Consider the following 26,534-nt stretch of genomic DNA (forward strand, 5'->3'; position numbering starts at 1 on the left):
ATATTTGCTAAGAGGAATTTTAGTAGGGTCCTAGGTAGCTGCTCTTATTCATAGTAAGGATCTCATGCTCCGTTGCCTCAGCTGACTTTTGGTACTAGTGGGACATCATTGCTATGTAGAATGCAGATGGCAACTATGGAAAGCATTCATGGAGAATGAGCTTTTTCACTGACATTTGGAATTTTCATGGTAAAAGTGTATTCACATCTTGTAGCATATGCCTCAGAAGCCCACTTCTGAAAAATCCCCAGCTATAGAATGATCTCTCCACTGGTCAAGTTCCAGTGTAAAACTTACAGCAGGGAAGTTTGAAACAACTGTTCTTAGTTAAATAGCCTTAAAAACTTGACTTAGTGAAACTTAGGTAGTTGTTCCTACACATCCTGGTTGCTGATATACTGGCACTATATAGATACATTTAATCTGCCTATAGATCCCCATCCAAAACGAATTTACTAGAGAACTTTACCTAACGTTGTTAGACTCAGCCTGGACAGACTGTGGCAAAGAATACAGTACAGCCTATACTATATTTGAGGGCCAACAGGTAGAAAAATGTTGACTTTTGCAATTTTGTGGTAATTAGAAAAATTGAAAGTCATTTCCCTTTGGCCAGTCTTCTACAAAGCAATATTCCTCCATTCTTACTTGATTTCCTAGGAGGCTTACATGGACCTACTTCTAATTCTGGTGTTTCAGGTAAAGCTGACATCAGGAACAGCAAGCTGAGCAGATGACTCAAACTTTTCAGTTCTAAAAGAGCTGGAAAATAGGAATCTCACATTCAGTTTGAGAATGGGAATAGTTCAGGCATACCTGTATGTCCTTTGATTCTTTCAGTAACTTTTCCTCCAAGAAGGTCCCAAACCAGTAATTCACCAGATTGAGATCCTGATAAGATGGTATTTCCATCCCATTTGAAGCACCTGCAAGTAAATCTAAGATTAGTTCATGTCAAGCTTTTGCATGATGGCAGCCAGACATTTCCAAACTAGGTCAAAAAAGAACTGGAAATAGAGATATGAAACCAAAGGAAACTACCTTTTAACACAGTCTTTCTGGAAAGATTATTCCCAAATTATTTTAAAGATCCATCACCCAGTCTTGGTTCTGGGACTGCCCTAGACCCAAGCCAGGCCTTCCCCTGGCAGAGTTTGAAACAATCCCATAACAGAAGAGGGCCCAGTCAGGTATGCATGTGTGTGATATCCCAGTGCTCTCATGAGCCACCACTTTCACTTCTGCCATGTCATATTCCTGAAACCATCACTTAAAAAGCAAAGATGACTTTCAGGTAAATAACTAGTGAAAATATATGTGAACAAGCATATATGATTATATACACCCACAAAAAAAATGAAGTGTATTCCATGTATAGCTGCTATATTTTTACTCCAGTAACTGAGTAAGCATTCCATCTGTTTATCTGATAAACCATAAATAACTGTATACTTTTCAATTGGTGGAAAAAGGTGATTGGTCTTTGATTTTAAAAGCCAATATTTTTTAAGACTATCAAAAAAAGAAAACATTAAAACAAAACCTCCAGAACAAACCCAAAAAATCAGTATTAGTAACAGATTATTTAAATAAGAAAACTCAACTTGTTAGACATTTCAGTAGTTCAGTTGCTGGAAGAGCTGGTTAGCTACAGCTGTCATCATCTTTAAGGGACATGACAGTTGTTGAAAAGTTGTTTACTTAGAGAGCTGTTTGATTTTGCCCCAGTTTGGAAAGCTTGATCATAATGCCAGAATGTCAGTCTTTTCACTCTAAAAAGTGATTCAATAAAACACAGTTCCCAGTATTATGGCCCTTCCCACTCTGCTGTCACCAGCCATTTCCAGCCAGCTCCATAACCTGCATGTTCTCAGCATTACCTCTGTGGCTCTTCAGTGGTCACAGAAGATACAAGCATTCCAGTTTGTACATCTATTACTTTAAAACAACAGTCCTCCCCTGTGCTCAGTAGATGTCTGCTGTCTGTACAAAAGAAGGAAGCAAATCAAAGAAACAACAAGAAAAATCATGTTCAGACATTCCGTTCCAGTTGTCAAAGCACTCTGTGATCAGCATGTTGGATGTGACATTACCTCACCTACGTATCTATAAATAATTTACTGGAAATTAAGTCTCTAAGCAAGCAAAGATAAACAAGATTTGTGTAGAGTCTAGATCGCTGGTCTGCAGCCTAGCATGGCCTTGTGTACAATTAATTCTTTACAGAGGAGATGTGTGACAATCCAAAACATCTCACCATCGCCCTTAAAGCAGTAATTCCAATAAGAAAGATATATTATATGGTATTAATAATAAGATTCCTTCTGAAGCTCCCAAGAGTGCACATTAAAAACTGAAATCCAACGTACCAGGACTAAAAGCAGCATGAAATACAGTCCCAGAATGATGTGGCAACTGATGCAACACTGTTGCTGTAGTAACATCCCAAACACTAATGGTACCCTCTTTGGTTCCAGATGCCAGGATGGTATTTGCAGCATTAAGGTCCATTGTATTTACCTAGGAAGTTAAACATCCCATGACTCCTCCTCTTCTTTCATGGGAGCCATCTTGAGACAGGTTTTAAACATACACAAAACAAGCCCATTATCCCTAAGAGGACATTTTATTTATGAAAAGCCTTGAATTTAATTCTCAACACCCTTAATTAGGTACAAGTATGAAAAATCCAAACTGTAAGAGGAAAAAATAGGTCACTTTAAAGACCTTTTAAAAAGCTTTTGCTTTGCAGAATCAGAAATGCTAAGTGACATTTCAGATTGCTTTTAGTACCAATACTCTCCATCTAACTGCTAGACTCTACCCTTAAGGGTAAAATTTTTAACTTTTAAAAAACTTCCTACCCATCAGCTGTTTCCAGTTCTCTTGGGTACAGTTCTTAAATGCTATCAGAACCATTTCAATATTTGCCAACGTTGTGATCTATTAAAAAACTAACTCTTAGGAAGGTTTAGAACATAATAATTTTAAATATCTTCACAGACTGATGTTAGAGGCCATAAACAAAAGTATGCAGTTACACATTTCTGATGCATTGCACACAATGTGTTTGTATATTTACAGTGAAATTCATTAAGATATTTACCATGACAGCATGGTAAACAATTCAGGATTTCTTTTTCATTTGCTTGCCTTACATTAAGAGGACACTAACAATCAAAATACTTGAAAAAAGATTAATCTGTTTTCAAAAGCAAAGAGGCAAGCAAAACCCCCCAATCCTTCCTGCCCCCCATAGGAATTCTGTGCATTCAAGCTGAGCAAGACAAATGAAGAAACCTCTGTTTATACTGGTGCTTCAGTCCCAAGAAATGGACCTTTCAACCCAGGAAGTCCAGAACACTGGTGCAGAACCATCAGACAGTGAAAATCCCAGAACAAAACAAAAAGCCCCTACACACATTTCCCAAAATACAACCCTCAGCCCCTAACCCAATCTTTGTGCTTTACCACTAGATCATGATTTAAATCATCAATTAATTTTCTTGTTCTCAGACACTGCATCAACATACTTACACTGACATCATGTTCTAAGTGTGCAAGCAGTTCAAAGTGGTGTTTTTTATTGCTCAAGGTCTCTCCAGGAACACAGTGCCACACCTACAACACAGATAGTTGTGTTTGTTCAAGGAAGCAGTAATATAACCCCAGATGGGTTCCTTCAGTGCTGAACTCTCACATTACAAGGGGTGGCTGCTTGTGTTCACTGTGGGCCTTGCCTACGTGGCAGAGTACAGCAATGGCACCCGAACTCCTCTACCCTAAGCACAGCCCCATGGTGAACACAACTCTGCTCACTCCAGATCCCCTACAGAGCCTACCTAAGAGTGGGTGTATCACTGCACTAAATGTGTACTTACCAAAGAAATTATACACAGCAGGCTTCGGGAAAGTTTTTCCTGTCTCTAGCTTCCAAATTATCTTTCCACCTAACTGTAGGCATGCTCTTTAGATTAGCAAGTTTCTGCTTCTCTTAGCTGAAGAATGTAAACTACAAAATTATTAAACATTTTAGAAATCTATTCCACCCAAGAAACAGAACTGCCAAAGTCACAAAACATTCCAGTTTCTCCAACAAATACAGTTTGTCTTCAGAATCCTAATTTTTTACAGTAAGTTATAATGAATGAAATTTTCTGAAAAAAACACTTTAGCTTTGAAACAGTTAAGCTAAAGCTAAATGACGAATAAGCTCTGGAAATAAACTTACTGTGATACTAGCCAGGTTATTACTCTAGTACAAAGGTACAAAGACCTCAAAGCATTTGGCAGGCTGAATATTACAAGGTGCTGGCTATAAATAGTCATGTAACTGTAACAGTCTCATCTACAAACCTTCACAGTGGAATCCCAAGATGCAGAAAATAAGCGCCCATCTCGCCAACAGATCTTGCTGACTGCATCATCATGGCCCAATAGGACATCTTGCTGTCTTCCAAATGCAATTGAATAAAAATATCTAACAGAGAAAGGTTATAAAAGCATTACATTTTGTAAAACTTAAGGGTTTTTCTTTTAAATAAAGTAACTTTGTTTCTGTGATTTCTAACAGAAATCTAGTGGGAAAAAACAGAAATACAGACACTGTGTTTTAAAAATGTGATGGTTTTTTGTATCATTATCTAAAACCATAAACATAGCAACCAAGGCACTCCATGAAATTCAATAAAGTCAGCAGGAAGTAAATACACACATATGATTGTCCCATGAAGAACTTATGACAGTGGTATCTCCTGGTAAGATTAGACAAGATGATAAAGCCTGCAAGAAAGAAAAAAAAAATACTCAATTTCTTACCCCAAATCCAGTTCAAGTACATTAACATGCTTTTGGAGAACAAGAAGCATTTTAATCTTCTATAAAAATAACATGCAGATGTTATATGAACACTGATCAAGACATTGAACATCAAGAATACTTAATCTCTATTAAATAAATAGATAAATAAATAAATAAATAAAGGTAGCAGAAACATTCAGAAATACATGCAGAACTGATAAATCTTTCTAAAGAATCTTGTATTTCAAGCACATGGTATGTAATTCCTCACTCAGAAGTAAGTGGGTCAGCTCTTCATCTTGTAAGCTGCTCTAAATTCTAGACACAAATGGCTAACAGAAACTAAAAATGCAGATTCTTTTGATGTTTGTTCTCCATCACAGGTACTTATCTCAGTACCTAAAGCTCAGGTCTTTCAAAGAAGAAATACAACTGTCTGATTCCTACTACTTTGAACAAGAAACATTATTTACAGGTACCTGCTCAGTTACATTACTGTCACTAGGAATGGCAAGGAAAAAACCAACAATCAGCCCAGTGCTTCTACCTGCTGTCATTACTGGTCATGTTTTAGGTCTGTTTGAAAAAAAATAACCTGCTGGACTATAAACACTACTCCTTTTAACATTGCTTGAAATGTTTAGATCAGCACTAAAACTATAGGGGAAAAAAATAAGAGTATACAAAGCCTCCTCATGAAAAACAGACTTTTGGCTTAGAAGTAAAAGAGCTCCCTTTTCACAGTGCCAAGAAGCAATGTTCCCAAATTTCCCTTTGCTGAAGATTAGGAATTGATGTGTCTAGATTCACTTGCTAGTGTGCCCCATGGCAGACCACAGGGTCTTGATTCTGCAACTTACTTGGGGACCAGCCAGAGCATGTTATGGCTTCTGTCTGGGCAACACATTTGCCATTCTTGTTCCCCCTAGAGATGGTGATAGAGAGAAAACTGATGTATCTTGGTGTCTTGCACCAATAAAAAATTGAATATGGCAACTGGGAGTGTATCTTTATAACTCAGGTCTGGCCACAGTGCTCAAGCACAGAAAATCAAATTCTCTTGTAGGAGCAGGGGGAAAGTGTTGTTCACAAGTTGCTGAGATCATTGCTCATGGAAGGAGGATGGCTCATTTTCACCCAGCACAGATTCCACTCCCTGTGCTTGGTTTTTCTCTGCTGGCTGACTCACAGGCTTCAAACACTTGGGTGCAGTAAGGCAATGCTGGTGTGAGCATGTGGTGGAATTTAAACTTTGAAATTCTGGTCCCAATGGCAGTTCAAGGTTGCTCAGGAAGATATCCCTGCTCATGCCAGACTGTCTACCACAAGCTCTTCCCTGGATAGCAGGGCAACACAGAACAGAGACAGTGTAACCATTTAATACTTCTTCTGCATTTGCAGAATGTGCTCTGTCTCTCTGGTGGCCTGAGAGAGTCTCAATTCACTCTGCTAAATTATTCACACACAATACAACTGAGTAGGCAGGGGAAAGAAAAGATGCATTGATGGATGCTAAGAGCCATCTCACTGAGCAGCTTTCAGAGGATTCCCAATCATCTCATTCTTATTTTGACAGCAGCCTACCATGTTTGAAAAGGACACACTTCTCTGGATGGTTTTCGAGTCTCTGGAAAACATCTTCAAAGTTGAATCTGGGAATAAGGGACAAAATAGAAAATAAAAAGACTATTTTATATTCTAGAAGCTAATAATTTTGCTCCTGTTTGAATATCTTAGTATGAAAAGCAGACACAGGTTTCTCATAGTCTCTGAGAAACTCTTTATAAGGCTTGTGACTTAGGCCTGGAACTACCCAGTTTTGTACCAGTTACAGACACATGGACTACCACATGCCCATCAAACTCCAAGAGAACTCTGGTATGTAAATGGACAAACGTCCATTATTATTATCACTGAAATTATCTTCCAAGCCTAGATAATATTGAAATACTTGAGTCAAAATCATCTAAAACTGAGCAAATTCATATAGTTAAGCTATTCAATTACACCAGATATATATTTCAGTTTCATGCCATTTTGTTAATAAAACAACATTAACCTGCATTTATCCTGCAGGTTGTGGTAAATACCTGTGCAATACTTACCCTGGGATGTAGTGAAAACAGAAGACCCATTGCAAGTGACTGCTATTCCAGTAATTGCCCTGTTTAATACAAGTAAGCTTGTGGGTGACTTCATAGATTTTGAAACTGAACCACCATACTGTAAATAGACTACAGCTGAAATCTGTTACTTGAGCTCTGTAAGAGCTAAGACATTCAAGGAGATTAAAAACACTACAGTGGTGTGTTACCTGCCTAGAGACAAAAATATACCTTGACATAAAATGTGAAACACCAGGACAGGATCCCTAGTGTTCCATAAGAACTCCATCAGAAGGGACTTGCCCATGTGAGAAGAGAAATGATTTCACATTTAGTTTTTCCAATTCTGGATTAGCTACAAATAATCAGGAAGCTGCCTACAAGCAGATACTGAAAACCTCAAGTGTCAGGAATTGGAACTTGCACATTTTTTTCTCTTTTAATTTGACACTGGCAAAGTCACTATAGGAAGAACTTTAGACAAAGCTTATGTCAGGGAATTAGGAAGCACAGAGCATACTGCACAGCCAAAGTTCTGTTACACAGCTCTGTGTCTCATTATTTCTCAGCAGTCTTCGGGAAAAAAAAAGTAATAAAAATAATCTGAAGCTGAAATTTGAGTCTCTTTTCAGGATCAAGATTTTTTTAATGCTAACAATCTGGTAACAGATTTCTCACTACAAATATTACCTTGTTTTAGGGACATGGTAATGTTTTCCTAGATTTGATTACAGTCACCAAGAAAGTAGCTGGACTCACGGTAGTAAGAAATCCTCCTAACCAGCCCAGTCACTAGGACAGATTGGGGCAAAGGAAAATCTGTTCTTTAACACATGGCTGATGCTGTTTGTTATTAGGTATTTTCAAAGTTCACCTGAAAAGAGCCCCTACTGACCCTTGAATCCCTAGGACTCCACCAGAACAGTAGTTTGGTACCCGGATAAACTAAAAACCTATAGCTGAGACTTGGCAAACTGCTCATGCAGCAACAGCTTGAGGCGTACAGTGGAACAACTTAAGTGTTTAACCTTTCAAATCTGATGGGATGAAGTTTGTGCTCCTGACATTATAAAAAAAAATAAATTGGAGTCTTTATCTGGCTGCTGTTATCAGTTTTAGAGAAGAGTAATCAATATCTGCTTCAGGTACTAAAATGATAATGAACCTATACAGATCTAGAGCCAAGGAAAAACAACAGCAAAAATCAAGCTGACAAATACCTTCTCTGGATTCATAACCCATCCTATACTCAAGTTCATCTTGCATAATCAAATCACTGAGTCATCTCCAAAAGAAAAGTATTTACCTTAAACCCTAACCCATCATTCAGACTGACACAGAGATTCCCACCTCCCCTCCCAGTTCAGAGGAAGAATTTTGACCGGAAAGAATAGTACCTACTCTTTGTGAATTTTACACTGTGTATCTAATTTTAGTTTGGCAATATTGTTCCAGGCAAGTGTTATACTTTCTTCTGTCAAATCTTCAAATGATTCTTCATTTGGAGAAACTGCAATAAAATGCCACAATAAAGTTCCATCACAAATAGAAAATAAAAAGACATATTTCAAATACCTAGGTAGCTGACATAAATATGAAATTACAGAAATCATGCAGAGCTTCAGGAATAAGATTGTTAGACTAATCCAAAGGAAATGGAAAACAAACAAACAAAAAATGGAAACCTAAAATCTCTGCAGCAATGTTTTGATGTCCTTTGAAATGTCAAGGCCTTTCCAAATGGAAAAGAACTAGAGAAGCCATTTACTGCTACAATGAAGTATATGCTTTTATTATTCTACTGCATTATGTTAAGAGTGTCACAACTTCATTTCATTGTTGCAAAAGTTAAGGGATTAAAAATGCAACAAAATTGAGATAATTAGATGTCAATTATAAAATGGTCAAACTCAAGAGAAAACATTGATGAATGAAATAATGACTTAGACAGCAAATCTATTCAATACATGACCATTACTATCACCCCATACAACTCTCAAAGCTCCTCTTGCCATTGGATGCTACAGGTTGCCATGCTAAGTAGCACTCATTGTCATTCCTCTGCTTCAAAGTCAAGGCCATCAAATGGTAAGTGAATTGCAGACAATCAAATGAGAAAGATCTTTCTAAGTGATACCTGGGCTGAATCAGCCCAATTTATAGTTAAATCACTATATAATTTATGAAGACAATAGCATCTTAGTTTTGGAGAAGTGGTTTAAGTACTGCCTTGAATGGCAACTGTAATGCCTGTGAGGGCATTACAATCCTTTTCTAGAAGAAAGTTACTCAGTCAACTCTGTCCCTACAATACAGGGGGAAAAATATGTCCTTTCAGATTTTCATTCAAGTCACGGAAAAGGAGAAAAAATTCAGATGCTTAATTTAAGCTCTTAAGGTTTATTTTGATCAAGCTAATTAATTAATTACCCCCCTAAGACATTGCTGTTAAAAACCCAAACAGATCTTTGCATCATTTAGAATGCCTGCAGATATGGCCATTGAAACTGCCATCACATCAGCTTGAATTTAAAGTGTCAGGAAAGGCCAGGGATGATCGCCCTTCCACAGCTTCAGAAGCAGAGGTGCAACAGTCCCAGACGAGACCACTGGAAGAGAAGGCAAAATACAGGGCAACACCTGTATATTGAAATTTGAAACTGGTCTAATTTTGTTTTTCTTTAAGATTTAGTTCATGGATTTATCTTGAGTTGCCTTACAGGGAAAGTAGCCAAGAGAGTTGTATAATGAGATCCTGTGGGAGAAAGAAACTACTCAAAATTACAAATCCTTCACATTGTTAGTTTATCTATTAAACATTTACCTGGAGACTCAGCTATGGAAGTGCTGTGACTAGATGTTCGAGACAAGCTTTTCAATTTCTGAATTTTCCTTTGAGGATGAGGGGTTGTAAACAACTGTTTTGGCGTCTGTCCAAACTCCAGGATTTGTGTCAGCAGAGCTACTTTTTCATTGGGGTCCATAATACTTTACAAAACAAGATATATGATTAAGCCATGGAAACAAGTGCTTTTTTCCCCTCCCCTTCCCCAAAAGCATGGAACTGTGTGTGCAGTTACTACAGCACTACAGAACATCGCATGTTCTTACAGAACTGATTTACTGAAGATTTACAATCATAACAGCTTCATAACTTTGTTTATGTAAAATATAACTTTGTTTTTGTAAAATAACAATATTCTCAATGACTGAAAAAATGAAGCACTTCCAGAAAAGCCAGACTGAAGAAATGCTTAAGAAACAGTCTTTCAATGAAAGCTAAAACTGAGAATATGGTGCTGGTTCTCTGCATATTTGGGAGTATAAAATGGAAGAGTAACACTATTCATGTACGGAGCTCTTTTACAGCTGGCAGAGAACCTGGAGAGATACTGAGAAACTTAGCTAACTGCTTTAACAAAAACATTCAGATTCTTGTTAATTACCTGTTTAAATCCACTCCTCCTTCATAAGTTAATGGGTGAAACACTGGAAAAAAAAGTTTATTTGTACAATGTAGATATACAAGGTTCATTTTGTTTGTCTTCCTACAAACAGCTGCATTTTTACTCACAAATAAGCTACTTCAGCAGGCATTAGAGTTTGAGGTCTTACATTTTAATCCTGTTTTTTTTTTTACCTGAAAAATCTTAGGACTTCCAAGAGATTTTCAGGAAGTTTCAGAAGGAATTAGTACTTTCATAGAGGAAGGACTGCTTACTAAAGCTTCAATAGCTACCCCCAATAAATAAATATATAAACAGATAAATAAGAAAGCAAGCACAGTTGCATAACTGGATCCTTGGTTAATTTTCAGACAGGGAACAGAAAGTAATAAAGAATGATCAGAAAGATCTGTGTATTCACCTTTCCAGGTGAATTGTCATGACGCAAATGACTTCGAGGCCTCTGCTTAAGAATATTTACTTTGACCAAAGTTCATTCATACACAGATCCCTTCTGACTCTCTTATCTGCTTAAATTTCTGCAATTCATTATGCTAATAAAAATCCATACTGCATCAGAAGCAGCACATTATGCATAAAAAGTGCTCTCATTAGTGGTCGCTTTTGAGAGGTAAAAATATATATGCCATAATTTACATGCTGATTTACTGTATTTAAAGTCTGTGGTACATTGTAATTGACACTTATCCTCACAGTATGACTGAATGCCAAACCCTATAGCTCTAAAATATAGCCAATCGTATGTTAAGGACATGTAGAGAAAGTATACTGGAAAGAAATGAACAGCAGGAAAACAACCCAACCCACCCTCAACCAAACAGCAAAAAAACCCCAAAACCAAACAAGCCCCAGCAAAACAATCCTTGCTATCTCAACTATCTTTCCCTGGAATTAGAAACTAGAAATTATCTTTCTCTGGAATTAGTGCCAAGTATCAAAATGTTGCTTATTCCTACCCTCACCACTGTTGTAGGAAGGTTTTCTTTCTGAATTTATTACATCTTTAAGTGCAAACTATCTCAACATTTTCTGTTACTAGAAGTCCTTCAAAAGGATCAGGGCTTTTGGAATAAACACCCTAAAAATCAGATCTGCTACTCTTTTTTTTTTTTAAGAGAGGGCACTTTCTTATTGGGTAGTAACATACACATCTGAAATACCAGACTGATGAATAAGTTAATCATTGGTAATACTATTAGGTGTAAATAAACACATTTACACAGCAGTAACATAACAACACCCCTCTTTGTAAGGGGGATCCCCATAGTGGCTAGATACATGTTCAGAGTAAGGCTGCAAACACTGAAATGTCTCACATGCAGTTAGACATTTCAGAACTAACACATACTTTTTCCTTCATTCTTGCTCCAAAGACCTGGAGCCCATTAGCCCATTCTTTCCCTTAACAATTCTCTCAGGAGGAGGGGGAAATTGTATTGAAATTCTCCCACTGAAATTACAGTGGAGGAAGGCTAAATCCATGTTTATCTGGAGACCCTGCAGGCTTCCATTTTTAATTGGGAAACACTAATTCCATACTATATTGCTACACTATGATGTGCAAGCAATTCCCAGCAATGCTACAGAATCATCTTGTCCACCCTCTGAAGCACATCTTCAAAGATACAAATCACCATGAAGGCAATACTGCCAGGTAAGTCACTATTTCCAGCAAGGATCAAGCATTCTAAGCACAGTTCTGAACACTCAAAACAAAATAAGCATCACAGATATGTTGTGATTTACCCCTCCTGCATAATTGAGGCATCCCCGATTTTTGCTAGTTCTATGAATGTGTATTTACCATTGTGAGCTGCAACTGCTTCACTTCCTTTCTGCTTGTAGCCAAATATGATGTCAATCCATTCATGCAGATGTTCTGATACATATGGACTTTCTAAAGCCTCTTGGCACTTCTGAAGAAAGTCATCAGGACCTGACAAGATAAAGGTTAATTAAAGGAGAAAATATCCCTTTCAGTATTGGCATCCATTTCTCTTCCTCCTCATTCTTAAAAAGCCAACAAAACACCCCACACTAAATGTCAATTTTCTTACAAAAATTAAAAGCACCTATTTATTATGTTAGTGCTTTATAGAAAGAGTTCATTTAGAAGAAACCAGAACGGACATTTTTGAGGAAGAACAATGATTCCAACAATCTTGAATTGAATTAATAATACAAGAAGTTTGACTATTATTACCTGATGCCCAAGGTGGAAGCTCTACATCTTCAACCATCTTTCCACCTTGCCTTTTTCCCAAGTCCAACTTCAAACTATTTACTAGAAAACTAGAATCATTTTCGTAAAATTCTGGAATCAACTGGAATTTTAAAAAACAAACAAAAAAACAACCAAGTTTTGATATTAGTTTAGCTTTCATCGCTTAAACATATCATTCAATGGAAAGAAAGTTATTAAAGTTCATATGTCAAGCCCTGAAGTTGGGCAGGCTTTCCAGGTTTTCCCTACAAGACAGGTCTCTGAGCCAAACTGCTAAATTCAGAGTAGCACACATTTTAACAAGTAATGTGTGACATATGAATCCATAACATCTATGAGTATCTTTAGAATTATTGCATAGCTATGTTCTCATTTTTAAGACATCAAGTAAGAGTCAAGACTAAAATCTAGAATAAAACTAAAATTATGACAAATTTCATAGGTTAAACCAATTATTTAAATACCACCATATCTAACCATTAACTCTAGACTATTTTTTAAAAAAGCATCACTGTATTAATGTTTCTTTGATAACGGAGTTTAACAGTATTTACTATGTGACAGTTTATTCTTCTCAACACATTCTACAAGTTAGGGTTTCTCAGGGCTCAAAAACCCAAGATACTACTTCTACAGTTTCTTCTTCATTCTCTGGATGAAGCACTGCAATATAGCCAAGATTCCAGCAGGCAATACATAAAATTTTCTTTTCAGCCTTAATCCACACTCTGGTAATTCCCATGTATTTCCATTAACATTCACATTGTACTTCTGTTAAACTAAAAGCCAGAAATCAGGCACAGATAAGCAAACATGCAGTTGATATGGGATTAATATACAGTTAATAAAGGATTCATAAAATGCAGTCACCAGCCTTACAAAAAAACCAAAAAACCCAAAAACCAAACCCATACAACTGAAAAGCAGAAACAACAACGAAAAACAACCTAACACACTCCAATCAAACACTCTCAAATCAACAGTACATGAGAAAGCAAAGCACAGATGAGAATACTTGAATAATTTTCCAGCCATTTAATTACCTCTTTGAAATCTGTTGCACCATCCAAACAGTTTTTCCAGGTTTCTGCAATGCTAGATAAGACAGATCAATCACACATTTGTTAAAGAAAAAAATTTTAAGGCATTGCACTCCCCATTGATGCATATCTGAAAACAAACCAGCCTAGTTATAGACAAAATGTAAACAAACCTGTTGAACATTCTGTCAGCATGATCAAACTTTCCATTCTGCAGACAGAGCATGTATTCTGGAGCTAAGGAGAAGGAAAAACAGCATCAGCTTGCTCCAAACCTTGTCTGCTTTGGAGGTGTCTGCTCAGAGAGCATATAAAAGGTGCCTTACCAACTCTAACGAGATAAAACAAAACATAACCCGGCGAAGAATAATGGCTTCCATACATGAACTTGGGCTCTGGCATTTCCTGGTAACGTTTCTGCAGCATAGGAAGAAGAAAGAAATGTCTGTTTCAAATCAGCACTGCTGCTTTGCCTCAATTCTGAACACATACACACTGTTTCTTTTTAAAGGCACAGATTAGGTCCACCCACCCTCAATTTTTCTTCCAATGATAAAATAAACATTTAAGTTCTAATATCCATGCAGCTTTAATCAGAGCAGTAAATCAATATGGCAAAATAGTTGTCATAATTGATCATCTAAAACTATCAGGGTTTCAGTGTTTTTTTCCTCTCTCACTTTAGCACATAACTGCAGTGACTCAAATTCAAAGAACTGCAAACAAAGAAGTGCTTCCTTTTTGTCCTTCACATAAGGGTTCATGAGAGTATGGAAGAACATAGTGACTTCCATCAGCCTAGGAGATTCTTTCCTGTCTGAAGCTCCTATGCATTACTCTAAAATAGCATAATACGAACAGAATAACTTTTACTGCAGTAAGCATGAAGCTAATAACAGTTTAAGGGAAGTCAGACCTTAGAAGGGAGACTTTATTTACTGTTACTGTAAACACAATATTGTTCATATTCTCTTGCCTTCCACAATCTTAAGAAGCTATATGATTTTGAAATATTTTAATCTTTTTTAATAAATATAATGGAGTTATTCTGGCAGTATCTTTTTCTAATGTCCCATAAATTATTTTGCAATAATTAACTTTCCATAGAAGACAATAATTTTACACAAATAATTAAAAGCCAAATAACTGAGGACCTTCTAAGTCTCTAAGTATGTGTTTGACAGCTTATGAAAGGAAAGCCTGCCTGCCTTGAGAAACAGAAAAACTTGGCACACTATTATAAGTATATAGAATTTTCAAGTTAGTGCTCTGACCTCCATGGATCCAAATTTCCTCCCTTTAAAGTTCTCTCCCTCAAATTCAATATTTTTCTTAAATGGAAATACTTAAGATTTCTACTACTTTTTCTTATTTCTTTCAAACATGTGTTTTACATTACATACTTAAATCCATGGGTTTTGAAGTTTCATAAATTCATGTATGTTTACAGCAGTGCCACCATATATACATTAACTGGATTTTGGGATATTATTTTAAAAGTATATATGTATGAAAAGGTAGTAAGAGAGAGGAAATGGATTCAAATAATTTTAAATTAGTACTGACAAAACCAGTTCTGATTAAATTAAGCTGGAAAATAAATGTGGAATGGTTACAGGTGTGTTTGCTTTTGATAAAGTTTATAGCTAACTTTTGATAGAATAACTCCCAAGACATAATTCCCAAAGCTTGCTGGACAAAGCTCCTTTTATTGCCAATATGTACAAGGCACAAAATGTTCAGCATATGAATACCAAGATATACATACCACAAGTCTATCCAGCCTTTCCTTATTCAGGGCACCAATTGGTTTACTAAGGTCACGAAATGTTTCAGGCTTTGTCAGATCTTAAAAAAAAAACAAACCAAATGTTTGGTTATAGACTCCAAGCATTCTACTAGACTTTAATGTACTCTAATCAATATTTTAAAACAAACCAAAAACCATCCAGCCAATCCAAGCAGGAACAAAGCAAACAAAAGCCAACAGTAATTTTCTCCCTCCCTACTAAGTGCAATCCCCTAAAGTCTTACTGTAAATAGCTACTCATCTTCCTTCCAAGTACGAATAATCTCAAACCTCTTGCTGAAGAACTAATAGTTAATCTATGGGGCAGTTATTACAAGTAGTATCACCTAATCAAGGTACTGCTACCAAAGGCACAAAAGCAGCTGGTATCATCTTCTTCTACTCATTAACCACTCTGTCAGGCTGCAGTTAAGTCCCACCATACAATTGGATTGAAGTGTTTGAGCAGGTGCTGATGAATACCACAAGCTTCCCCTATTCTGGTTCTTGCAGAGGGACACAATCTTCAAAAGGACAAAATCCCAACACAAACTGCACTAAGACCCTTAATCAAGGAGCCTATTCAGGCACAAGCCTTGTCAGCCTCTTGCATTCAATCTGCAATGCTAAGAATCATAAAAGAACACCTGGATTCTACACATTTCAGTGCATCTAACTTGTTAAAAAAAAAAAAAAAGTAATTTTACTGCCTCTTTTCCATTTATAAGAATCACAGTGTCTTTGAATGCTCAGTACTGCCGATTTGCAAAGCAAGCAAGCAGATGTTTGGTACATAATCTGTATCTGAGGAGTGCAATACTTAACAGAACAAGGTGAGGTATTTTGTCCCCTAAGCTAAAGGGGAGGGGTAAGGCCACAAGAAAACACCCAAGACCACCAATGCCAGGTTTGTAACATCAAGTCCATGCAGTGTAAATGCCTCCCACCACATGATGCAGTAAGGTGCTTTTCCATATACACATACCTAACACTGAACTAGAGTAGTCTGCTATGATCCAAGGAAATACAGGATACTGGGAGAGATCGTTGCAGCTTCTATCAGCCAGATTGTTGAGATGGAGCAGATACTGGTAATTTGATATATGTCCTCGCTGCCACTGCAACACATAACTTTCAGCTGTGTGCTCTGCAATATGATTTTCTGAAATAAAATAAAATAAAATAAAACATTAAGAGTTGGGAGGTTTGGAGTTTAGCCCCCAAGTTATACTGCAATTAACATTATGCAAGATACTGTAAATCAATTAAGGGCACAGTTTCTTAAAAGAACAAGTCAGAATTAACTGGCAACTTCGTGTTGCCATAGCTACCATACTCCACACATTTTTTAATATCTCTGCACATGGGTCTCAATTGCATTTGGCCAAAAAAAAAATCATAAAGAAGGAGTGCTGAAACCAAACACAGTAAGAATGGATGAATATTTACATAGGAAGGGAAAAATATTTGCAGACCATGAACATCTCTCAGCAAGCTGGTAACCTTTAGGATTTCAAATTTCTAGAAGCAGTTCTGCTTGAGTCAAGAAAAAAACTAAATATATTTTCCTACTGTAACCAAGGACACCCACTATCAGTAACTTGTAGAAAAAAGTCATGTATGTACATGAACAGGATTTAATTTCACATCCACTGAAACAGAGAAGAGGAAAAGAAAATTGGCCCAAACTCAAAAAACTAAGAATTATGCACCTGGAGTTCTCTTTGAAGTATAGGCAGGAGTTCAGTACATTCAAACTGCACTGTCCTGCTTATTAGCTGTAATGTCAAGGTATGCTGATGGAAAACTGGGTTATTTATTTACTTTTAAACTTTCTTCCATTGATTCTGTATACAGCACCTGGACAAGTGCCTGAAATAGAACTGAAGGATGGCACCCATGGCATGATGGAAAGAAAGAAACTTGGATTAGATTATGGCAAGCCTCTATTTTAGCCTCTATTTCAGCATAGGATGGAAAGACATTTTCCCATCTTTCCTTCACTGGAAAGACATAGTCCAATCTTTCCTTCACTTTAGGACTTTAAATTCTAGCAAAGTAAAAAACATTAGCACATTCAAAGAGAGGCTCTTCTGCTGCCAGAGAGATACCGAGGTGCTAAAAACTCTTCTAGGGAAAGTGCTCACCATTTTTTATTTCTAAGCTCCAACATCATCATCATTTTCATCTACATCTTGAAATTTCACCTTAGAAAATTATCCAGAAAAAGTCTGAAGCAGGGCAACAGCATGCAGGTATTTTAAAAACAGAGAAAATTATATCAGAATCTATTTCCTTTCCAAAGAAAAATATAAAATACTGAAACAGCTCTAAAATAAAGTTATCATTTCTTTGTGGCCTTTCCATTTTTCTTTGTGAAGCAGGAGGGAAATGTCAACTGATATTTAGGTGAATTCATTGAAACAGAACCAGAGTCCCGGTACAATAATAAAATAGCAAAAAATTTACATAAACATTTTCAATATTGGCAGTAAATATGTACTTCAATGTTTCAAATTACAGAAAAACTCAGCCTTTTTCTCCCTTTTTTCTCCAGGACACACACGTTTTAGGAAGTTTCTGTTTACAATCTGCAAAAAAATAACCATCACTTTCTAGGAATTAATGAATACAAGATTTATTAGAAATGAGAACTCAACTGTTTCAGAACTGTAATTTTCATCAACTACTCCTAAGACTGAGAAAATTTCAGGTACTTTTGTGTAGACTGGAAATCCACCTATTACAGGAAGTTTCTCAAAAGGGTCTTAACTGAGTCCTTGGGGGATCCACGCACAAGCTAGTTTATATTTTTTCAGCAAAACACAATTTAGCTGAGTGGATCTTATTTATCCCTTATTTTGAAGATAGTATTTTGTGGGTTTGTTTGTTTCATTTGTTTGATTTTTGTTTTGTTTTGGTTTTTTTCTGAAGGGGGAAAGGGGGATGTTAAATGACAGTGTATATCAAGTTGCAAATTAAAAAAATTAGTTTTGCCTCAATAATGCCTCCTCAGCTTTCACACTTAGCTCTTCAAACACAACCAAAGTGGTGCCATTTCACAACATTCATTCTGATCTCTGCTCACTTCTATTAAAAATTGTTACAGCCTATATATCTGTTTATTTTTCTCATTCTTCCCATGCACTAATAGAGCAAAATCCAGGCAAATTTCCCTTCCCAAGGTAATACACACTACATTAATAAATAAATACTCCAAACCTATATATTTTGCAATAAGGCGATAGACCTCATCTCGATCCTGACAGCTGTAGAATTTCAAGTAGATGTCAGAACATAGATCGTTTTCTGTGCAAAATACTTCAAGACCCTGAAATGTTAAAGGGGGGGAAAACAAATGAGAGCAATCATTAGCAAGCTGTAGTACTTGTAGTTTTTAACAGAATGTTCCAGTTACTAATAAGTCTCATAACTCTATACTGGGTAGCAGCTTTGCCCACAAAATCTAACATACTAAATTTTCTATTTCAAATCACAAGAGCATTCAATTCACACTGAGCCAATAGGTTGTCTCTGTCTGGATTGATTAAGCCTAGGTAATAGGCATTTAATTCTTTGCATCATTCTATTCACTTAGGCAAAAAAAAAAGTATATTTGGTTTAAATGTGTTTTGAGACAAAAAAATTCTACAAGATTGAAATTTCAGTGCTACCACTGAAAGCACACAACTGAAGTTTCACTGCAGAGCTCTTGACATTCCTCAGTCATGTACAGCAGGAATCATCACTCCACATTAGTCTCAATATGAAGCAGTGACAAAACTTCCTCCATGAATCAATCCAGAGAAAATACACCAAGAGAGAGAAATCCATTCTGTCCCCTGATAGGTGCTTGAGATAAATGGAATTAATTGCTCCCTAACAGTACTCCCTTCTCCTATGCTGACTGCTTATGAAAGAAGTTTCTCATCCTTGTCAGAATCCACTCTGTTTTCATCTTTTTGACAGAACAGGAAAAGGAAACACTTAAAAACACCGGAAAGGATCATTGAAAACTGTTCATTATTTAATACAGAGTTTAAGAACACATGGCTTTTACCTAATGCAGACTGTTACAGCTGGTCTCCTTAAGAAACCATATATACAGCAAGACAATAAAATAAAACAAATACTTGAGCTTACCAGTGGCATCAGCCCGTGTCTTCTTTTATAGATGCGACGCACATTTTGCAGTGTAATTTGTACAACTGGTTTCTGTGGGGGGGAAGAAACGATGGAGACATTCTAGTAGGCTTATGTTCTTCTACCTAACCCTCCTCAGAAAATCTGAAGTTTTTCTCGACTACAGATATTAGCAATATGAAAATAATATCCATCCACGTTATTGTAGCTGTGGAATAGTGATGCTAAGCAGTTATGTTAGAAAGAGGAAGCTTGTCTTTGCTGTGGGTTTTTGCCTGAGCAGCAGAGCAGTTTAGGAATAGGTAAGCAGCAGTGCATTATCCCGGGTCTGTCACCAGCAGCAGCGCTCATGCACCAGAGAAGCAGCACAGGACGGACTCTGTCAAAGGGAGCCACTGGGCTGCCGGGCAAACCGTGCCAAGGCTGCCACCTGGCGCCTGGAACCAGAATGGCACCGTAATCCCCCTGAAACTCCTCTCCCTTGCTTGGACTTCCAGCACAGCCGAATCACCGAGTAATTCAGGTAGGAAGGGACCTTTAAAGGCTGCCGAGTCCAACCCCACTGCAGTGAGCAGGGACATCTTTAACTACACCAGGTTACTCTGAGTGTGGTCCCACCTAACCTTGAATATTTCCAGGGATGGGGCATCCACCACCACTCCGGACAACCTGTGCCAGTATTTTACCACCCTCATTGTAAAAACCTTTTTTTCCCTGTACCTAGTTAAAATCTAGCCTGTTCTAGTTTAAAACTATTAACGTTGGCCTATAGCAAAAGGCCCTGCTATAAAGTCTGTCCCCCAAATTCCTACTCCTTTGTCAAACATGTTTTCTCCAATCCCCTTTTCCCTTCTCTGTACTAGCTCCAAACATTCCTTCCTCTTGTCACAGACATTATCTCTCTAATTCAGTGTTCCTTTCAGAGCACTCAGAGCTTTCCCTTTATTTTCCCCGTGTCTGAGTCCCCAGACTCCCTGAATCTTCTGCTTGTCTTTTCCTTGTCCTTAGGACACTCAAAACAGGCAGATTCCTTTCTTTTCCCACAGAGTACCAGTGGATGAGAGCACAAGAGTAATGCTCCAGCCTTCAGCCCTGGGGAGGTGGGTACTTCATCCCTGGCCAGACTGTGCTCCACTAGCCTGCAGGATCAGTCATACCCAGCTGGAGCAGCACCAGCGCTGCTGATGTAATCTCACATGCTGACAAGCAAATTGGAAAAAAAAATTAATCTGAGAGTTAAAGTTTTCTGGTGATTGTGCTACTCCCATGTCCATATTAAAGTTATTTCACAGATCATAGCTAAGTCAGTGGCCAGCTGAGACAATCACTTGTGTTTCTATGACAAAGTTCCAAAGCAATAATCCGTCTGCAACACACACTCAGTTTTCCTCCAGAGAAAGAATGGTCAGTTTAATAGAAAACCTAAGAGCTCCCAAAGTAAACTACATGTATGTAAAGCTCTCACCAAGTTGGAATGGTATCAGACTAAGATGTAGAAATTTATCTTAAATAAAATGTAACAAATAGTGATCTTCAAATATTAATAGAGAATGAGCAAAGGACATTTTGTGCTTTGTCAGTAGGAGGTAAACTTTAAGCAAGTTAGCACAGAATGAAGCCTCAAAGAGAGAGATACACTGAATGCAGCAGAGATCAAAGGAAAACTAATGACCTTCTAAAAATAACTGAAAATAGTCGCCTTGGAGATGTGCTCTATGTGCATTTCAGAGAAAAAGTACAGAGAATTAAAACTGTCCACTAGCAGGGCAGCGTGCTCACATTGTAAGCAAGACCATCTATGAGGCACTTACAGGATATCCATTAAGAGGCTGGAAGTACAAGTTAGCATCACTAACGCACACATGCCCTGGATTAGTCACCAGTGGCGTCACCATTTCTGCTTTACACTCCATATGCAGCGTTTCAGAAATGCTTTGAAATCTACAAGTGAAGAAAAGGAGTAAGTTTACCTCCAGTTCTTACTTTGGTAGAGGCACCCTTACATTACTTAGAAAGGTTTTAGTCAGTTTATGGCCTTGGGACATCAGAATGGGGACTTCACTAAGCCTATTTTACACAGCTCTTTTTTGGGACCACCACTTTAACAGGCACTCCAGAAAGGAACACTGCTACATTCTGCTCCAGTCTCAGGGCAGTAAGCCAGTTATCTTCTCTCGAACTATAGTTTTATTTGGCATATACTGGTGCCCAATTGCAACAAATTCATAGAGAAATGAAACATTTTTGAGACAAAGTAACACATTTATCTTCTCAACAGAATTTCCTGCTGTACATTCCAGGTGCTTCAAAATACTAAGAAGCTAACTCTCTGAATAGAGAACTTAGACTAACTCAACCAGCCATCTAACTATCAGTGCAGTAGACTAATCAACCAACAAGATGAAAATGATTCCCAGTAGAAAGTGATTAGAAAAGTACCTGTATTTATCAAATGAAGTTCTAGCCAAGCGTGATTGTAATATAGCAGTTATCTAATGTGGAAGGAAAGAAAAGTTAATATGGTATCTGATTCAAATGCAATGAGAAGTTAATTATTAAACAGTGATATGACAATTTCATTATTAAGCAGGGATATTAGAAATAATCAGATACTCACCATGGCAGCTTGATCTCCCATTTTATCTAGACAAGAAGCCCTGTAAAGCTAAACAATCAGCATTAAGTGAAATTGCACAGAGATGTCCCACACAGCTCAGAAGTCAACAAAACAGGAGGGGCTTTAGCCTTCTTGGTGATGGCATACTAAAAGATCTATTACGATTTCTTTTTAAAGTAGGAAATATTTATTCACTTCTACTGCCGTGTTACTACTTTGCTTAGCACCACTCTGCACACTGAGAGCTAATGTGAGACACAACAGCTGTCAGACCTAGATGCTGTGTTGAAGTCCACATTTTAGAAATAGATAATCCAAGGTTTTCACCTTGAGTACAAATAAAACTCTACACTAAAAATCAAAAGATGCTGTGATGAACTATGCAGGGATATCAAATAGCCACATACCTGATGTAGAGTTTGTACAACATCTCCTACTTTCCAAGCAACATCCAGTTGGAATAAATGTTCTGTTCTACCCTAAAATTAAAAGTACATTTACTACGAATTAATTTCAAATAGAACTCAGTGGAAAAAAAAATTAAACAAAACTAAAGGCCCCTAAATAATAAAACTCTAAAACCCAGTAAAACGATGCTATTAAAGATTGTGTTATATGTCAAAGATTGCAAAAGCAGATGTTGATCTTTTTTCTTTACAAATATATCTTCCCTGGGGAAAGCTCTCTGTGCAGTGTTGTTTAATACAATACAGCACAACAGCTCTGAAGTGAATAAGTTAATGTAGTGCAAACATCAATAAATGAAAAGTAGTACCTGTTCTGCATATTTTAACATCTATTTTAAACACATGCAAATATAGAACTAGCAAATGACATGTAACATTTTAAACAGCTACTGTATTTCTTATAGATGAAAGACACCAGCCCATCAAATCTTTAAAGACTAGGCTAAAAAAGTTAGTCACTCTCATCTACAGAAGTAGTTTTGAGCTGAAAAGATCCCAAATCCAGTCACAGTGTATTCTGACTAGTCATTCACAAAAGCCTCACTAACACATCAACCAGCTTATGTGGCACACTCATTTTTCTCCTACAAAGTTTTCCCAGCTTTCTTAAGAGTAATTTTATAGGAGACATTCCTGCTTTTACTTCAGTATATTAAAAGTATGTGTATGGATCAACTGGCACTAGCTTTACTCACAACTCATATTTAGCAAAGGTTGTTGAATATTTTCATGACCCCTGAATGCAACATAAAACTGTATCAACATGTTTCTGTAGCATTTTTGTGATTTCTCAGGCTAGACTTTAAAAAAAGCAACAAAGTGATCAGCAAGACTAAAGCAAGACATCGGTCAGTAGATACTGGATTAATTTTAACTGAAGGAAGGAAGACATGAAAATCTAGGTGATCTTCAGTGTAATGTATGTGATCTGAGCTGAACTGACAGAAATCCAAGAGGAAAGCATGTTTCAAAAAGCAAATGGAACTGGATTATAGGGAGACATTAAATTCAGTAGCAATTTAGATAAAAGCCCTGCAACCTTTCACCCAGAGCACTGTTTTCCTTCAACACGAAAAAAACAGCTCTCAGAAATCCTAGTGAATGGTCTACAAGTATTGCTTACAGCCAACAATGTGACAGTTTATGTGAGCAGTTTCTGTAGCTCTCCAGCCATATTCAAAGACAAGAGCTCAGTATTTTGTAATTGATGTGAAACAATCAAAGAAAGACATGGAAGATAAAAAGTATTACTCAATTCCAGCACTCAGTGACATGTGGAACTGGCAACAATTCAAGTAGAAGATATCTAGCAGCAACAGAAAAAAAATCAGGAAAGATTGAAGGTGAATTAGATTTCTTGTTTTAAAATGCAGAGAAAAAACTGCACTTCAGCGGAGTAAATTGTGATGGTTAACTGTCAGAAATGTTTTAGCTGTGGATGAATCATAACGTAGAAGAAAATGAAGAGAAGAGCTTTCCAAACAACCCTTCTGATTCTTTCCTTTTCCACTTTGTTGGCAATGAGATAAGGTATTTGTCTGATACTTAATAAATCTTGTACATGTCTGCAAAACAGATCACAGAAAGACTAGAAGACAAAACAGGTTCAGCACATGAAGAATTACCAGAAAAAAAAAAAAAAACAAAGAAAAAAAAACTGTTAAGTACTAGTTCAGAGGCAGATCTAATCACAAAACCAACCCAAAGCCCTTGTTGAGAGAACAGAGATCCTCTCTTGTCTTTTTGCTGTCCACTACAGTAATACAGATTTATAGACTCCATCATTCTTGAGGTTTCCTACTTAAACAAAAACATTGAGAAATATAATTCTATCTTTTTCAACTCTTGGGCAAAAAGTGAATTAACTCTGAAAAATAAAAGTTTTGCATTTGTGTCTTAACTAATCTCACAATTTAAGCAAAAACCCTTACTTGTATGCCTTGAATCCTCCAGGCTCAGAAATGGAGCAGACCGACCCTATCAGCAGAAAGCAGCTTACGAACAAGCTCCAATTTCTGCTGCGAGCAGCCTGACCCACCATTTCTTTGAGCTGAGAAACACTCAGCTGGGAAGTATCAATTAACAATCTCTCATCTGAGCAGAAACTCAGCAATCTCAGTCTGAGCAGAACTGAAGAGATGCCACTTAGCCAGGATGCAGGGTCCACTGTACATGAGCACTCAGCTGACAGCTCTGGCTGTTGAGCCCATAGAGCTGCACATCAAGATAAATAGCAAGTGTCAAGCCTGCAGCATGTCGTCCAAGAAGTATCAGAAAGCCATCACAGAAGAATTCTGACATGCTTTTTCAATATTTTTTTAAAAATACTTTTTAAAAAAGTTTCACTGTCATATTTCTCAAATGATAATTATCTTAACTCTTTCAGAAATGACAACATAAATTCTTACAAAACTCCGCTAAAAGCGGTGAAAAAATATATACTTACTCTTACTGTTTTATAGGGCGCAATAACATTTCTTTCTTTAATGAGAAAAACCTGAAAGAATAACAGACATTACAGATTCACACCTTAAAAAATAATATAATTAATCAGAAGTACTGGTAAATATAAAGCTAAGAACACTGTTTAAGCAAGCAAAACACTGAGTTGTAATATCCTGCTTTAACTACCCCAAATAAACTGCAGGAAAACAATGAGCTTTTACATCAGCTAACTGTAAGGAAGGCAAGAGTCCAATTTTGTTCAGAGGCTTACTTACACAGTTGATTAGTGGGCTTTTATCCTAATCATATGATCTTCAAGGAGCTACATTCAGAGGGGCAGATCCTTCCCCTCTTTTAGTGGCTCAAGGTTCTGCCCAAACAGGAATTACTCCAGACTGGCAACACGTAACACACCCTGTGCAAACTTTCTCAAATGAATGCCTTTCTTCTGCTGCTAAACGTTTCACTTCCAGCTCCAACCACAACGAACACCACATTTCCTCCCTCATCCAATACCATGCTTTTGAACAGTTTTATTTCTCTGGTGCTAGCCTCATCTCTGAGAACCTCTTTCCTCTCCAAAACCCACATAAAACTACTCTCCTTCTTCAGCACATTCTCACAACTCCTATAAAAAGACCTGACTGGTAGCACACTAATTTGTACGCTGGGCCTTACTATCCACTATCTAAAGGGCAACAAGCCAGAAATAAGTTATGGTTTTGCTGCCTGTAGAGAAGGCTCAAATTCGCTAAACCTCAGGCCTAAGCTCAGGACTGGTTCTCAACCAAACAAAATACACTGGACTGCTGTCCTGGGGTGACAACTGCATAACCTACTGTGTTCTACTCCGGGCCCAAGAAACTTGGATGATCACAGGTCCCTTCCCAGTGCCTCAGTTCCCCTCCTATAGGCAGCACACCTGCAGTTCTACACTGGCAAGTTCATTCAGAATCCTTCTGTTTGCTACATACAGCCTTCCCCCAGCTGACAACAGAACCAACCTTCAGCCCATGACCGCTCCAAGAAACATCCAGCTAGAACAAAGCAAGTGGCAGGCTTGGAAGCCCATAAACTCAGCATGCCTCTCTAAGTGCTACATTAAAAACAATGGTAATTAGTGCCTTTCATCTGACATCATGATGTACAGACCTGAATCAGGACATGGAAGAATCAGAATAAGAAATCTGCTTCACATTCATTGCTCTTCTGCAGGATAACTACACTGAGTACTCTACATTACATAAGAAGTAGACACAATGGTTTGGTTTTCTTTACTTGAAGGCAGAGCAAAAACCTAAGCACACTGTATTAATTTCCTATATTTGGAGGATTTCTCTCAGTTTTATCTCAAGAATAAATACTGAAATAATACCAAATTATTACTCCCATTTACTATATTTTAAAGCCATTAGTTCTAAGTTGTCTATTACATAA

The 26,534-nt window shown here is 37.3% G+C and overlaps 1 protein-coding gene across 2 annotated transcripts in view; it reads right to left on the reverse strand.

The window, feature by feature from the left end:
- The window catches only part of NSMAF (neutral sphingomyelinase activation associated factor), a 45,064-nt gene that overhangs the window by 6,692 nt on the left and 11,838 nt on the right, over positions 1-26,534 (reverse strand). The window contains exons 6-30 of one of the 2 annotated variants that reach the window (XM_074551309.1): positions 25,099-25,149; positions 22,593-22,664; positions 22,186-22,233; positions 22,008-22,060; positions 21,380-21,509; positions 19,569-19,640; positions 18,648-18,756; positions 16,411-16,587; positions 15,405-15,484; positions 13,963-14,053; positions 13,810-13,873; positions 13,640-13,691; positions 12,576-12,696; positions 12,177-12,308; positions 10,352-10,394; positions 9,730-9,893; positions 8,307-8,415; positions 6,906-6,964; positions 6,385-6,452; positions 4,715-4,782; positions 4,357-4,480; positions 3,538-3,621; positions 2,370-2,520; positions 1,881-1,983; positions 817-926 (exon numbers count right to left, since the gene is read on the reverse strand). In XM_074551309.1, coding sequence (XP_074407410.1) covers positions 817-926; positions 1,881-1,983; positions 2,370-2,520; positions 3,538-3,621; positions 4,357-4,480; positions 4,715-4,782; positions 6,385-6,452; positions 6,906-6,964; positions 8,307-8,415; positions 9,730-9,893; positions 10,352-10,394; positions 12,177-12,308; positions 12,576-12,696; positions 13,640-13,691; positions 13,810-13,873; positions 13,963-14,053; positions 15,405-15,484; positions 16,411-16,587; positions 18,648-18,756; positions 19,569-19,640; positions 21,380-21,509; positions 22,008-22,060; positions 22,186-22,233; positions 22,593-22,664; positions 25,099-25,149 — 2,335 coding nt within the window. The remainder of the gene's footprint in view (positions 1-816; positions 927-1,880; positions 1,984-2,369; positions 2,521-3,537; positions 3,622-4,356; positions 4,481-4,714; positions 4,783-6,384; positions 6,453-6,905; positions 6,965-8,306; positions 8,416-9,729; positions 9,894-10,351; positions 10,395-12,176; positions 12,309-12,575; positions 12,697-13,639; positions 13,692-13,809; positions 13,874-13,962; positions 14,054-15,404; positions 15,485-16,410; positions 16,588-18,647; positions 18,757-19,568; positions 19,641-21,379; positions 21,510-22,007; positions 22,061-22,185; positions 22,234-22,592; positions 22,665-25,098; positions 25,150-26,534) is intronic. The other variant, XM_074551317.1, reaches the window with a different exon arrangement.

This window comes from Zonotrichia albicollis, chromosome 1, assembly GCF_047830755.1.
Source record: "Zonotrichia albicollis isolate bZonAlb1 chromosome 1, bZonAlb1.hap1, whole genome shotgun sequence".
NCBI lineage: Eukaryota > Metazoa > Chordata > Aves > Passeriformes > Passerellidae > Zonotrichia > Zonotrichia albicollis.